General features: G+C 61.8%; 7 protein-coding genes across 7 annotated transcripts in view; 3 read left to right on the top strand and 4 right to left on the bottom strand.

The window, feature by feature from the left end:
- ACA1_110540 (uncharacterized protein) overlaps nt 1–498 on the top strand; it is a gene marked incomplete at both ends in the record, with an annotated part of 3,164 nt that extends 2,666 nt beyond the window's left edge. The window contains 2 exons of the mRNA XM_004357139.1: nt 49–178; nt 260–498. Of these exons, the coding sequence (XP_004357195.1) occupies nt 49–178; nt 260–498 (369 nt within the window). The remainder of the gene's footprint in view (nt 1–48; nt 179–259) is intronic.
- A 588-nt stretch (nt 499–1,086) lies between these two features.
- Nucleotides 1,087–1,317, bottom strand: ACA1_110530 (polyubiqutin; the record flags this gene model as incomplete). The annotated part of the gene is made up of 1 exon (XM_004357138.1): nt 1,087–1,317. One exon carries the CDS (start codon nt 1,315–1,317, stop codon nt 1,087–1,089), a length of 231 nt encoding a protein of 76 aa, XP_004357194.1.
- A 201-nt stretch (nt 1,318–1,518) lies between these two features.
- ACA1_110520 (Bbox zinc finger domain containing protein) lies at nt 1,519–3,625 on the top strand (the record flags this gene model as incomplete). The annotated part of the gene is made up of 2 exons (XM_004357137.1): nt 1,519–3,354; nt 3,389–3,625. 2 exons carry the CDS (start codon nt 1,519–1,521, stop codon nt 3,623–3,625), a joined length of 2,073 nt encoding a protein of 690 aa, XP_004357193.1.
- A 73-nt stretch (nt 3,626–3,698) lies between these two features.
- ACA1_110510 (HEAT repeat domain containing protein) lies at nt 3,699–7,716 on the bottom strand (the record flags this gene model as incomplete). The annotated part of the gene is made up of 15 exons (XM_004357136.1): nt 3,699–3,989; nt 4,059–4,255; nt 4,358–4,795; nt 4,825–4,871; nt 4,953–5,074; nt 5,170–5,260; nt 5,472–5,689; nt 5,907–6,026; nt 6,098–6,209; nt 6,333–6,507; nt 6,607–6,735; nt 6,835–6,992; nt 7,085–7,164; nt 7,253–7,400; nt 7,487–7,716. 15 exons carry the CDS (start codon nt 7,714–7,716, stop codon nt 3,699–3,701), a joined length of 2,556 nt encoding a protein of 851 aa, XP_004357192.1.
- A 154-nt stretch (nt 7,717–7,870) lies between these two features.
- On the bottom strand, nt 7,871–9,247 carry ACA1_110500 (ubiquitin-conjugating enzyme, putative; the record flags this gene model as incomplete). The annotated part of the gene is made up of 4 exons (XM_004357135.1): nt 7,871–8,063; nt 8,183–8,262; nt 8,362–8,563; nt 8,646–9,247. 4 exons carry the CDS (start codon nt 9,245–9,247, stop codon nt 7,871–7,873), a joined length of 1,077 nt encoding a protein of 358 aa, XP_004357191.1.
- Nucleotides 9,248–9,659: 412 nt separating this feature from the next.
- On the top strand, nt 9,660–12,302 carry ACA1_110490 (methyltransferase; the record flags this gene model as incomplete). Its single annotated transcript, XM_004357134.1, has 9 exons — nt 9,660–9,728; nt 9,818–9,864; nt 9,957–10,105; nt 10,184–10,350; nt 10,485–10,529; nt 10,599–10,704; nt 10,829–10,943; nt 11,145–11,400; nt 11,523–12,302. The coding sequence occupies 9 exons, from the start codon at nt 9,660–9,662 to the stop codon at nt 12,300–12,302; spliced, it is 1,734 nt and encodes a 577-aa protein (XP_004357190.1).
- A 742-nt stretch (nt 12,303–13,044) lies between these two features.
- On the bottom strand, nt 13,045–14,166 carry ACA1_110480 (NTPase; the record flags this gene model as incomplete). The annotated part of the gene is made up of 6 exons (XM_004357133.1): nt 13,045–13,119; nt 13,185–13,367; nt 13,485–13,545; nt 13,597–13,622; nt 13,821–13,961; nt 14,137–14,166. 6 exons carry the CDS (start codon nt 14,164–14,166, stop codon nt 13,045–13,047), a joined length of 516 nt encoding a protein of 171 aa, XP_004357189.1.
- Nucleotides 14,167–14,168: the final 2 nt, after the last annotated feature.

The following is a 14,168-nucleotide window of genomic DNA, read 5'->3' as shown; positions in this document are numbered from 1 at the left end:
ATCGTCACGTCGGTGTCGCTCGACATCGTCAACCAATGGCTTCGCAAGTGCGGCGTGACCAGCACGCCGAGCGCCGAGCTGAAGGGCCTGCGCCGGGAGCGCATGAGGGCCGAGAGGAGGACCGCGCGCGACCACCTCCTCAGCGAGTTCGTGCGACCGGCCAGCGGCGTCGCTCCTGGTATGCCGCACCCGGTGGCCTGTGTGGAATGTGAGCATTCACATTCCTCTGACACGACGCACACGAACACACGACACACAGGATCGCAGTACGTGCAGGACAACTGGTTGAAGGTTGGCAAGGTCATGACCAAGGCCGACTTCGAGGCGCGGCGGCCGCAGGAGCAGCCCGACGTGGTGCTCAAGGAGGTGCGGAGCGTGTTCAAGAGCGATGAGGAGCGCGAGCGCGCCATCGGCAAGCTGGAACGGTTCCGGGAGGGCATCAAGAAGAGCCTCCAGAGCCACGACACCACCGTCGGCAAGGGCAAGGAGCGCATCTAAACAGAGAGTCCTGTATTTCCACTGATTACAACCTTCAGTATTATATATATAAATATCAAATATTTGGTGTCAGGCTCTCACGAGCACCACCGGGCCAAGAAGGTGGAGATGTGGTACGAGCGCGACGGTGTGGCCGTGTACGTGGTGTGCCGCACAAGGGCCACGACGCCATCGGCACGCTGAAGGATGGGCTGCTGAATAGCCTCCAGCAGCTTCAGAGTCTCACCCAGCCTGGCCCAGGCACTGCTTGGCCACCACATTGGCTCTTGTGTGCTCCCACAAGCCGACCTTGGCGCCAGGCACCCTCTCCCGCTGGGCCACGGCCTCATGCACCTGGTCTGCTTGATGGCCACCCACCCCTCAAATGCGCTCTTCTGTTCGCTGGCCTCGCACGCCGCCTGGCGCTCCATCACGGCCTTGACCTCGCCCATGGCCAGCTCGACCTGTGCAGCGGCCCGCTGCTCGGCCGCCTCGATGGTGGTGGCGGGACCTTCCTCCGCGGGACAAGCAACAAACAAGGCAGTGCACAAAATTAATGATTTACAAACAAATTTATGCAAACAAGAAGTGGTCTCCACATTTGAGGCCTCAGTCGCCCCTGGGCCGCAGCATGAGGTGGAGGGTGGCGTGCTGTTGGACGCCGTGCTGGGCGAGGGTGCGGTGGTCTTCGAGTCGGCAGCGGGCGCAGACCAGCACCTGCTGGTCCCATGGTATGCCCTCGACGGTCTCCACCACCCGCTTCACGCTCTCCACCGTGTCGCCGGGCCGGACCATGATCACGAAGGCCTTGCCCGTCAGCGTGCGCACAAACACCTCCATTGGCGCCTCTGCCTTCGTCGACGAGCCCTGAGAAGGCGTCGGTTGTGTCCCACCCGCCGATGCATCCAGCACTCGAGGACCCGTTGTGGTGGGTGTCGCGGCCATGTGTGGTACGTTCACAGCGGAAATAAAAAACAGCCAGCTTGCCCCATTTGTGAAAGAAAGAAAGAAAAGAAAAGAAAGAAGAGAGGAGAGGAGGAGATGAACCACCACCCGACGCTTACCGCCTCCGCTGCTGAAGAGGACAAGGACGACGTGGGCACATGTTCTGTCTGTTTGGTCGCCTTCAGCGCGAGCGAGGCCGACCACGTGCCGCGGCTGCTCAAGTGCGGCCACTCCTTCTGCACCTCGTGCCTCACCCGCCTCCTCGACGCCACCACCCCCTCCACCAACTCCAACTCCAACTCCAACTCCAACTCCGAAGCCGAACTGGAGGAGGCCACGCGCCCTCTGCGGTGCCCCAAGTGCCGCACGGTGACGTGTGTTCGTCTGGTCGACGGCGAGGCCGCGGCGCCGGCGGCGGGCGTGAAGGGCCTGCCACGCAACTTTGACCTCATCGACCTCCTCTCCTCCTCCTCCTCCTCCTCCTCCTCGGCCATGAGGCAGCCGCGGCCGACTGTAGAGACCTCCGCCGCCGCCGCGGCGCTCAAGTGCGCCAACTGCAGTCAAGCGGCGGCGGAGAAGTTCTGCGAGCAGTGCGGCGGCGCCCACCTGTGCGTGTCGTGCGACGCGCAGCTCCACGGGTTCCCTGCGCTGCGGAGCCACGTGCGTGTGGCGTCGGCCGACGCGCCCGAGCCGCGCGCCGCGTGCGAGCACCACCGGGGCAAGAAGGTGGAGATGTGGTGCGAGCGCGACGGTGTGGCCGTGTGCGTGGTGTGCCTCGTGGCGGGGCCGCACAAGGGCCACGACGCCATCACCATCGAGGAGGCCGAGCAGCGAGTGCGCGAGGCCACGCGGGTCGAGCTGGCGCAGGTCGAGGCTGCCATGGGCGAGGTCGAGGCCGCCGTGGAGCGCCAGGCGGCGCGCGAGGCCGCCGAACAGGCGAGCGCGCGCGAGGCCAGGGCGGCCATCAAGCAGCACTTTGACCGGGTGCGCGAGGCCGTGGCCCAGCGCGAGAGAGTGCTCGGCGCCGAGGTGGACGAGTGGGAGCGCACTACGGCGGAGGCGGCGGCCAAGCGGCAGGCCCAGCTGGCGGAGGCCCAGACGCGACTGGCTGCAGCCGGGAAGGCCCTCCAGCAGCAGCAGCTGCTGCAGCGCGGTGGGCTCGGTCGGTCGGCCACTTGGGGCGATTCGGCAGCAGCCTGTCAGGCGGCGAGGACTGCGGCGGCGGCGGCGAGAGGAATGCAGGCGGGCAGCAGCAGCATCGCATTCACAAGCGAAGACACGTGGGCCGAGGCGGTGGGCTCGTCGGGTCGCCTGGAGCGGCGCACGGCTGCTGCTGGTGGTGTTGTGCGCGACTACACTGTCATGACAGCGGCCCAGCGTACTCTCGGTTCGGTTGACCAGTTCGGCTGGCCATGGGCCGTGGCGGTCGACGCGGCGGGCCACATCGTCGTGGCTGACTACCGCCGCCTGCAAGTGTGCCGCGCCGACGACGGGTCGTGCGTCCGCGCTTTGGTCATCCCGGGTTCGGGTGCCCAGTCAGGGATCTCGTGGGGCGTGGCGGTGGATCACGCCACGGGCCACATCGTCGTGGCTGACTGCGACAACCACCGGGTGCACGTGTGGCGCGTTGATGACGGGTCCTTCGTCCGCACTTTCGGCTCCGGCGGTTCCGGCCCCGGCCAGTTCCAACGCCCACGCGGCGTGGCGGTCGACAAGGAGGGCCACGTCTTCGTGGCCGACAGCGAAAACCATCGGGTGCAGGTGTGGCGCGCCAACGACGGGTCCTTCCTTCGCACCTTCGGCTCTCAGGGTGGCGGCCCCGGTCAGTTCCAAGAGCCCGCGGGCGTGGCGGTCGACGCGGCCACGGGCAACATCATCGTGGCCGACTCGGGCAACCATCGGGTGCACGTGTGGCACGCCGATGGGTCCTTCGTCCGCACCTTCGGCTCCCGGGGGTGGTGGCCAGGGCCAGTTCAATAGCCCCGAGGGTGTGGCGGTCGACACGGCGGGTAACGTCATCGTGGCCGATTGGGGCAACCATCGGGTGCACGTGTGGCGCGCCGACGGGTCCTTCCTTCGCACCTTCGGCTCCCAGGGTGGCGGTCCCGCCCAGTTCAACCGTCCTACGGGCGTGGCGGTCGACGCAGCGACGGGCCACATCATCGTGGTCGACAGCAGCAACAAACGGGTGCAGGTGTGGTAACAGGAGTGAATGGCTCTTCCAAGTTAAAATCAAGAATCAGACCGAGTCCGTCATATGTAAAGATCCACCCAGTTCACCGAATGAGGCTGATCTGTGGGAAATAACAAATAACAGATAACAAACAAATAAGAGCAGATATGAGAGAAGACGTGTCAGACAAGATGGCTAACTTCATCAATGCTCTGGTGTGGGGGAAGAGGTGGACCTTGATCTTGCGGATGGTGAGGAGGTATTCTTCCTGTCGCCTCTCGACTTCGTTGAGTTGGTCCCGCGTCATCGTCTGGAGCTCCTCTTGGCGCGGCAGGTAATTATCGCCACTGTCGTTGCCATTGCCTCCTCGCTCCTCCTTCTCCTCCATCAGCGCCTGCCCACACCCAGTCAGCCGCGGCCCACGTCTCCACGCCGCACACCACCGCACACACCGAACACGCACCTTGCACATCTCTTCGAGTTCTCGGATCCTCTGCTGGTCGGCCTTCTGCTGGGCGAGGAGCTGGAGGTTCCAGGCGTGCATGTCCGCCGCAAAATGGTGGTCCTCCGCGCTCCTGGCCTCGGCCTCCTCGAGCCGCTGCTCCACCGCTTCCAGCTGCCGCGCGAGCCCCACCCGCAGCGCGCTCAGGCTCTCCCTCGCTGGTACCCAACATTTAAGATGGCGGTTGGTTCTACGGTTAAGGTGGCGGTAGGTTAAGGGGAAGGTCAAGGTTAAGGTGGCGGGCGCGCACCTTGGCTCACTGGGGAGTCTGTAGACGACGAGGCCTTGGGCGTGTATGACGTCAGCAGCTCGCTTTCGTCGTCCCGGCTCGCGTTCAAGGCCGACGCCGACGCGACGCGACTGCTCTGCGCCGAGGGCTTCGTGGTCGTGCTGCCGGCTGTCGAGCCCGCCGATGCTGATGACGGCGTGGTCGAGGCCGATGACGTGGTCGTCGAGGCCGGCGATGCGGGTGAAGTCGCGGCAGCCGGCGAAGGTGAGGAGGCCGAGCTCAGGTTGAGCGACGTGGGCCGCACTCGTGTGGCCGGCGCCGCGGTCGGGGCTCTGTTGGGGGTCGAGAAGGGCGATGCCTCGGCACCGCTGCTGCTGTCCCGTCGGTCCCCGCCGCCGTTGCGTGAGATCGAGCGCGGGCGAGACGGGGTGCGTGAGGCCGATGGCGACGGCGCCGCCGAGCCGCCGTTCTTGCCGCCGCCGCTCGACGGTGACGCACCCAGCACGCCACTGCCGCTTCGGGTCAGTTCCTTCAGCTTACTCAATCTGCACGCACGACACACACCACACACACACGACAGTTCAGCGGATCGGAGTGGAATTAAGCAATAGAAATGAGTGGCGTACCGCGCGCGGTCTAGGTCGCCCTCAGAGAGCTCCTGGGTAAGGGCGTCGCCGTGGAATTTGTGGAGGAGGCTGATGACCGCATATGCGCCGTCCCGCACCTCCGCCTGGCTGTCGTCGACGCACTGTCGAGCAGGTGGTTAGGGGGTGCGACGATTGCACAAAGAGAGAAAAAGAAGAAAGAGCGAAAGCGAAAGAACGAAGAGGTTCGTGTTCGTACTTTGAGGAGGAGCTCCGACAGCGGACCCAGGTTGGTCACGGTCGCGCCCTGAGTGTTGGCCACGCAGCGCTTGAGCCACTTGAGGCACTCGCTGCGCACGCGGGGCACCTTGTGTGTCAATCCCTCGCCCACTTCATTGGTGATATCTGCACGGTCAAGTAATTAGCCATAAAATGGAAATAAGTTCATAAAAGAAGAACAATAAAAGAATTTAGATGGATAAAATCAACAAATATCATATCTATCTAAATAATAATACTAATAATATAACAATAAGTAAATAAAAGAAGGAAAGCTGCAACGTGCCAGAGATGGAGAAGCAGGAGTTGTGCATGTCGTCGAGCACGTCGTGGATGACGGCGCCGACGAGGGACTTCTTGGTCTTGAAGTCGTCCAGGAGGATGGGCACCAGCTTCTTGCCGTACGGGAGGAAGTCGCGCCCGAGGCCCTTGGCCAGCGCCCCGATGGCCTTGATCGCGCTGGCGGCCACGACCGTCGTAGTCGTGCTGTCGCCCAGCATCTGTGTCGGGTCGGGTCGGGTCGGGTCGGGTCGGGTCGGGTCGGGTCGGGTCGTGTCGTGTCGTGTCGTGTCGTGTCGTGTCGTGTCGTGTCGTGTCGTGTCGTTGGTCGTGTCGTTGGTCGTGTCGTTGGTCGTGTCGTTGGTCGTGTATGCGGGGTGTGCGAGTGTGAGTGAGCGCTCGCTGGCTTCGTACATGGTTTGGAGTTTGAGTTCGCACCTCACGTAGCGTCTTGATGAGCTTGGTGTAGTCGCCAGTCTGCAGGCGCTGCGGCGGGGTGCCGCACCACGAAACGAGGTTGTCCAGCTGCTCCTTCCGCTTCTGCCATACGCCCGTGGTCTGATTCGAGTATTGCCCGTCAGCTGGTACGTGGCACGATACACGTGTCGCGGCGATGTTGGTGTTCGTACCATCTCACGATACCACTCGGTCGTGAGCATGGACAGCAGACTGATGGGCGGGAGATTCGACGTCTCCTTCCACTCCCGCTTCGGTAGCTTACCAACGCGCGCCTCTTCCTCCCTGCGTGTGCACCGGAGGTTGAGGGGTTTTGTGTGCGTGTGCGTGTGCGTGTGCGTGTGCGTGTGCGTGTGCGTGTGCGTGTGCGTGTGCGTGTGCGTGTGCGTGTGCGTGTGCGTGTCGTACCTGGGTTGGCCAGGGACCAGTATCTCGACGGGCACTCCGTTGTCGAAGCTGCTGCTGGACTCGTCCACGGCATCCAGGGAGAACGAACCCTCACTTGCCGCAGCCTCCAACTCTCGAGACAGCTCATCTTCGTCGCGACTCGATGACAACCTCTTCTGGCTGTCCCCTGGCGTTCCTGTGCGGTACACCCGGTCAAGTGCCATCGCACACAGACACACACGCAAACACGACACACGCGCAACTCGTCGTGTAGAGAGGGGTTGTGGGGTGGTACGGGTGGTGATTTTTCCGCCGGAGCAGTGCAGGACCTTCCGCTCAGGTGTGGGCGGAGTGGGGTCTTTGGTCGCCTTGGCCTCATAGGCCGCCTCCAGCTCCTTGATTTGCGCCGGTCGCAGCTGCATGTCTGACACGTGGGACACACGTACCACTTGAGTCGCGTGTTGCGTGTCGTGCCGTGTGTCATGTGCGTCTTATGTCGTGTGTCGTGTGCCGTGTGCAATACCTTGAATGGAGGCGTCGAAGGAGGAGCCGAGCCAAGAATGGAACTCGACGGTGAGCTGCAGGGCCTCGGTGCGCACCTCCTGCACGCTGTGATCAAAGCTGGCCTTCAATATGGGCAGCACGGGCTCCGGCGCTATGGGGCTGGGCGCGCCGAACAGCCTGGAATCGATGACCTCGGTAGTCAGCACCAACCAATCAACCAACCAAGCAGCTACTGTTGCATTCTGTCAATGCGCGTGCGAGCGCTGCACCTGATGGCTTCCTTCAAGCAGAAAAGGCAGCTGGCTGCCACCTTGGCCACCTTGTTTTGGCAGCCCTTGAGCAGTTGGTTCTATGCACGACGCACACAACACACACAACACATATATATTTGGTAAGTGAATGCCACACAGCAGGCCGGGTGGAGTGGGCGAGCACACCAGGACGGGTTCGACAGCTCCGATCTGCATGAAGAGGAGGAGCGCTTGGATGGCCTTCTCCTTGGTCGTCGATCGTCCGGCGAGGCATTTGTCCACCAGCGCGAGCGAGGTCTCGCCCACCTGGTTCCTCAGCTCGGCAGGACACGCTCTGTGGTCGCGTAGAGCCACTATTGTTTGTAAAAAAAAATGGAAAAAGCAGAAGTAGAGGAAAAAGAGGGAGGGAGTAGTACATACCGCGATGGGTCACGTAGGGTGGCGAGGTGCTGGAGGAAGGAGACGAGGGTGGAGAGTGCGGCCTCCTGGGCGCGCGGGTTGGCGGTGTCGGCCACCATGCGCTTGAGAAAGGGCGCGTAGCGGGCCACCGCGTCGCCCCCGACGTCCCGCACCAGGAGGTCGCCCAGATCTTCGTAGGCCTTGATGCGGTCCTGCCATTGCTTCGATATCAACCGCTTCTGCAAATCCATCTCCCTTCCAACGTCCTGCCCCCAATCAATGTGATTTGATCTACAAAAATAAATTCACTTTATGCACAATTAAAAAACGCAGTTAAAACTGAAATTACCTGTCGACAGTCACCAATTATTATTTTATTATTTAATATATAAATAATTGTCGAGTTCAGTCTTGCTTGGGGGCTGCGCCGGGCTGCGACCAGTTCTGGTCGTCCTTGCGGGGCACGGCGCCGGTGACGCTCTGGATGGCGTCCTCGATCCTGCGCCAGTAGTCGATCTTCTCGAAGAGCGGGTTGAGCCACCCGGTGGTGATGCAGTAGTCGCGGTCGTACGGCCGGAAGTGGTGCTTCTGGTGCGCTCTGCTCACCCCCCAACACCCGCACGCGTCAGACAAAGAAGCAAGAAAGAAACAAGGTAGTGCGCCGTGCGTGTCGTGCTGTGCTGTGCGTGTCGTGCGAGTCGTGCGAGAGAAATGTACCGGCCCTCGAGGATGACGCCCATCTTCTGCAGGGCACGGACGGCGCTCGGCGGCTCGTGCGAGTGCGCCCACTTGTGAATCTGTTTGATTCGAAACATGAAAAAAGATGAGCGCCTGGCGCAAAGCAACACGACCGCACACGCCACCGCACACAGCACCACGCACGCGCGGGTGGTTACCTGGTTGGTGAAGGAGAGGAGGAGGGTGGAGCAGGTGAGGTAGCACATGAGGAAGTAGTAGAACCCGCCCGAGGCCGCGGTGGGCGGGTTGAAGGCGAGGATCACGGCGAAGGGCAGCGTCGCCAGGATCGAGTTGCCGTTGGTCTCGAAGAACGGATGACGCGTGATCGCCGTCGGGTCGATATGGTGCTCGCGGAACGACCTGCATCATCCGTCATCATCATCGTGGCATCATCGTGCCATCAGCTCACACCGCACACGCACGCACACACGCGCACACGCACCTGATGAGGAGTTTGCCGACAACGGGGGTGTCGACGGAGCCGTAGGTGTCGCAGGCCCAGTGGAGCATGCCCGACACGAAGTCGGCCCACAGGGCGGCGAGGGCGAAGGCCGAGAGGAGGGCGACGAGCGAGCTGAGCGACGAGAGCGACGACAGGAGGTTGTAGAAGAGGCGCATCATGACGAAGCAGTAGATGAAGGAGAGGGCCTTGTCGAGACGCTGCTTGGCGGGCGGGTACTGCGAGGCCAAGTAGGCCGCCTTCTGCTTGCGCTGGAGAGATCGCGTCTTCCAGTCGGGCAGCAGGAGGTCTGATGGGGTGGACGAGGTTTCACCATCACCATCATCATTCTCGCCAGTATCGACAACAGCATTTGCATCGATGATCTTCGACGTAGAGGCTCCCGAGATTTTTTCCATCGCGAGCGATTTTGAAGAAGAGGATGAAGTCGAGGCGCCATCCTCCTCGGACGATTCTTCGCCTTCGTCGCCGGTGGAGATCACTGATGATGGAATGGCCGACACGCCAAACCGAAGCGTTGACGACGTCGAGCTCGCCTTCGTGGTCTGCCCGCAGTCGTCCTCCACGTTTGTTATCACTTCCATCTTCTACGTTTCTCTATGGCTTCGGTTGAGCGTGGGATGAGCAGTTCGATTCGGAAGCAGCTCGTTACCGAAGAAGGATCGATAAAATAGATCAGCAGAAAAAGGAAAGACAGAATCGAACGACTCAATTATCTGCGCAGTTGATGATGCAGATGCGTAAAAGAATGAGTGACAGTCTGGGAGATCGATCGATCGATTGATTTTGGATGTACTGCAGTCGATAAGATAAGTGAAGGGCTAACATTGCCAGTACTATTGGCGCCTAACAACTCCGCTCACACGTTACTCCGTAATGAATTGAGGAGCTTGGCTCGTTAGCAACCACAACAAAAGTAAATCAAGAAAAGAAGAAAAGAAAACAGCGCAGAAATGAACCCAACGCAACCACAAGCGGAGGAAGAATGGAGCGAAGATGAGGAAGACCTGCACCAACCAGGAACCTCGGTGGCCATCGGGCCGCAAGAAGACATCACCTTCGCAAGTGCACGATATTGGGTGGGAAATTTATTTGTTTTTATATGTTTATTAGTGATGTAATTATTTTTATTCATTAACATATTGAGCGTGTAGGACGATGAGTATGCAGAGCTCACGCCCGACACCGAACCCTGGGAGTGGTACGCAACCCCTCACACCGCCTTCCTTGACCACGACATGCACCGCACTCACCACGCAACACGCCCACCGCACGCACCGCACGCGACACCAGGTACGAGTCCTACGCGCGGTTTCGCGAGGTGCTGCTGTGCCACCTCGCCGGGGCGGTGGATGCGGGGAGAGGCCAAGAGCCGCAGGTGTCGCTCGACGACGCCACGATGGCCCAGATCCGCCGACTCCGCGTCCTCATCATCGGCTGTGGTGCGTGCGTGTGCGCTCGGTGCGTGTCATTGGTGCGTGTCGTGCGGTCGTGTGCGGTGTGCTGACGTAGGGGGGCAGGTAACTCGCGCCTGGGCGAGGATATGGTGGAGATGGACGGCTTTGAGAGCGTGACGTGCCTCGACTTCTCCGCCAACGTCATCCGCTACATGCAGGCCAGATACGCGGCCAAGCCGCAGCTCAATACATCCTGGGCGATGCCACCGACATGCGAGCTCTCTTTTCAGGTTTGAAACACGACACACGACACACGACACACGACACACGACACACGACACACGACACACGACACACGACACACACCAAACACGCACTTACACGAGCCAGGTCAGATGGGTCGTTCGATGTGGTGATCGACAAGGGCACGTTCGATGCTCTCCTCTGCCATCCCGAGGTTGTGCGCGTGGTACGGCCCCGTCAGTCCGTCAGCCGTGGACAGACGTCTGTCTCAGTGGTGGTGGATGGGTGGGTGCAGGTCGAGGCGCTGCTCGGCGAGATCGAGCGGGTGACGCGCCGAGGCGGCCTGTACCTATGCGTCAGCCAATCGGACAAGCGCGCCTTTTACTTCGAGGACCATTTCGGTACTGGTCGTGTGTCGTGTCGTGTCGTGTCGCGTCGTGTCGCGTCGTGTCGTGTCGTGTGTGCCGCATGTTGCGTGTCGTCACACGATCATCATCGATCTCACCACCAACCACTGGCCTGCAGGGGCGAGGGCACAGCTGCGACGGGAGGCGTGGGCCAAGGCCGAGGAGTCTCCGATGGGACACCTCAACCCGGTGCCCTTCTTCCACCTCTACGCCCTCTCCCTTCCTCCCCACCAGTAACTTCTTTTTATCAATTTTTTTTTATCTGGATTTTGGTGCTTCGTTATTTCATTTTCTTTCTCTTCCTTCCGTCTAATAGTTGGTCCGCTGGTTCCGTCGAAGGCGCGCGCGGGCCATGGCTTCCTCTTCCTCCTGCAGCGCCGCCGCTGCACACACGACACACACACGACACAAGGCACACGATGAGACCCTCGAAGAGAGGAAGTCGAGAGCCGAGGCGGGGCTACCGATCTCGGCGTCGGTGAGGCCCTGGGCGTTGAGGGTGGTCGCGGCGGGGCGCGGGGCAGCGGCGCCCGAGCGCTCGGCCTCCTGGAGCATCCGGGCAAGCTGGACGTCGGAGACTGCGGTCGACGTCGACGGGCCGCGGGCGCTGCTGCGCGCCTCGGCGCGCTTCCGGGCGTCCTCCCGATCCTGCTCGGCCTGCAGCCTCTGGGCCAGCTCCGCGTCATTGTGGTAGGTGGTGCCCTTATCTGCGCACGCACGACACGACACGCATTGGTGAGCGCACGACACACACACACACACGCCACGTCCGGAGGAATTTGAGGCAGGCGGTACCCTCCCACTGCTTCCAGACGAGGGCCTGGCCCATGGCCATGGGCAGGAGCGCTTCGTCGGTCCCGCCCTTGGGCAGCATCAGTCGGGGCTCGCCGCCCTCCGTGCCCTGCGGCTGCTGGTGCTGCGGCAGAGGACGCGCCGAGGACGCGCCGTGGGCCGGGCGCGGGGCCGGGGCGCTGGCCACCGGTGTCGGCTGTGGTGTGGAGATGCCCAACGACGAGCCGAGCTGCGCCGCGAGCTGCTTCACGCTCGAGCGCTGGCCGGGCGCCGCCCCGGTGGAGGTCGCCGGGCCGCGCGCAGCCGGCGGCGGCGAGAATGGCAGCGACGACGATGGCGCGGTGGAGGCCGAGCGGCGGGTGGTCGACGACGACGACGAAGAAACGGAACGCGAAGTGGACCAGGACGAGCGTGAGACAGATGACGCCGAGGAGCCGCCGCTCGCCAGGCGAGTCTGTTGCAGTTGGCTCTGGAGCGAGGCGGAGGGCTGCTTGCTGCTGGTCGCCGACGGGCCGGAGCGAGGAATGGCGGCCGGCGGGGCGGGCGGCGGCGGCGGAGGTGCGACGAGCGGCGCAGACGAGGACGGCGACGCCAGAGGCTGCCAAAAGGCCGCTGCGGTCGGAGCCGACGGCGCGGCTGAGGCCGTCATTTGCTGCTGTAGCAGCGGCGCCACCGATTGCGCACCCATCGACGATGATGGCGATGACAACGATGAGGCCGCGCCGCCTGGTACTGGGGCTGAGTCAGCTGCGGTTGCCACGGCTGGCTCGACGTCAGCTGCGGCGCGGCGGCCGGCCTGAAGGCGGGCGCGGCGGGCGCCAGGCTCGCGCTTGCGGGATAGAGATAGGGTGCACCGGTCGTCGTGGGCACTGCACCGCTGCCGGTCCCCGTGTAGGTCATGGTCGTGCTGGTGCTGCTGCCGTAGGTGGTCGAGTTGGAGCCGTAGACGAGCAGAGGGTTGAAGGCGGCTGTGAAGGCCGGCCCAGACTGAGGCATCTGCTGTGTGAAGCCTGAGGGGTAGGGGAAGGGCTGGAATGTGGAGTTGGGGAGGCTGGAGGCGACGTAGGGGCTGCTGCCACCCAGGGAGCCAGGGGTGAGGGGAGGAGAGGGGAGGGAGGGGTTGTAGGGCGCGTAGGAGAGATTGTGGAGCGGTTTCTGTTCCTGGCTCATATAGGGAGAGGGGAGGAAGGATTGCTGCTGGTACTGCTGCATGGGCGGTTGTGGTGGGACTGGGGTTGGGAGAGGGGATGAGAAGTCGATCAAGGGGGTTGAATGCTGGTGTTGTTGATGTTGGTGCTGCTGATGGTAGCTCATTGTGATGGGGTGGGCTGTTCTTTTCTGGTGCAACGTTAGTTGGGGAAAGGAACCACACTAGCAGGACTGGGGTCCGTGTAGCGCCTCTGGCTAGCGCACTGGAATTCCCAGCTGCCTTTCCCGCCAACCAAAATCTCCCAACCCAGGTCCACGTCAGCACTACGGCGTGTTTCTACCGAATCGTTCTGGAATTTCACACTGAGCACTCAGAGAATGCGGAGAATGCGCTTATTCCCAGTACTTGAGCGGTGAGATGAAGGGAGCGAACGCAAACCAGACCCCGTGCGAGTAGGCCTCGGCTCTCTGCCGGTAGTGGGCGGAATGTGAGATGGTGCCTAAGGTAACGTGTTATAGGTGGGAGGATGTACCGAGAGGTTGGTGACAATGCCCATGGCGCCTTCATTGCTTCGCACGTCGGACTTGCCGCTGACCTCGTCGATGACGTCGGCCAGCTCCTTGCCCTCCTTGAGCATCGCCACGAGCTTGGCCGAGAGCTCGAACCGCGCGCTGCTGCCCCAGCCCAGCCTGCCCTCCCGGTCCGCCACGCAGATCTGTGTTGGGGTTTTAGAGACGCACGACCAACCACTGCAAGTGTTTGCACCAAACTCACATGACACACACGCAACACGACACGACACGACACGACACGACACACAGAGAACGCATACCCAGCCGCACTCGAAGTACCGCTCGCCGATGAGCTCCAACCCTCCTTCGAGACCCACGCCGCTGCAGTCCACACAACCACGGAGGTGAGCCCAAACCAAATCCACTTCTCACGCTAGACGATGCTGGTCGTGGCGTCTCTGCGAGAGGGTGCACGCAACTAGTCAGCGTCAGGGACCTCCTTCAGGCATGCCTGTGCTCTCTGTCGGGCGCCTGCCATCTGCACATAAAGAAAATTATGTAAATTAGTTACTTAGGTTATTTATTATTATTTATTTATTTTGCTCCGGAGCTTCAACGCGAAGCAGGGAAGTAGAGAAGAAGAAAATTGGGGGTACGGTCTCGTGGACGTCGAAGGGCTGGGCGGAGACTCCGGAGGGCACGGAGACGGCCAGGAGTTGGCTGCCGCTGGGGAACAGCTTGTCCAGCACTGTGGCCACCGCTGCCCTCTTGGCCGGGTTCGTGGTGCCAATCACGACCTTCACCACACGCGACAGTGACGATGCCCGCGAACTCTCCATTTCATATTAACAATAAAAACTGCTGCTTCTTTTTATATTGTCCGCAAAAATAATGCCAGAAAACACCTCGTTTTATTTCAATCGTCCAACCCTGCCACTCTGGTGACGAGTCGGCGAAGGCCTCAGCCTGCACCTTGATCTGGTCGAGCAGCATGCGGCCCATGG

The sequence above is a fragment of the Acanthamoeba castellanii genome, assembly GCF_000313135.1.
Source record: "Acanthamoeba castellanii str. Neff unplaced genomic scaffold scf7180000084663, whole genome shotgun sequence".
In the NCBI taxonomy this organism is placed as follows: Eukaryota; Discosea; order Longamoebia; family Acanthamoebidae; genus Acanthamoeba; species Acanthamoeba castellanii.
This window is presented reverse-complemented; position numbering and strand designations above follow the sequence as displayed.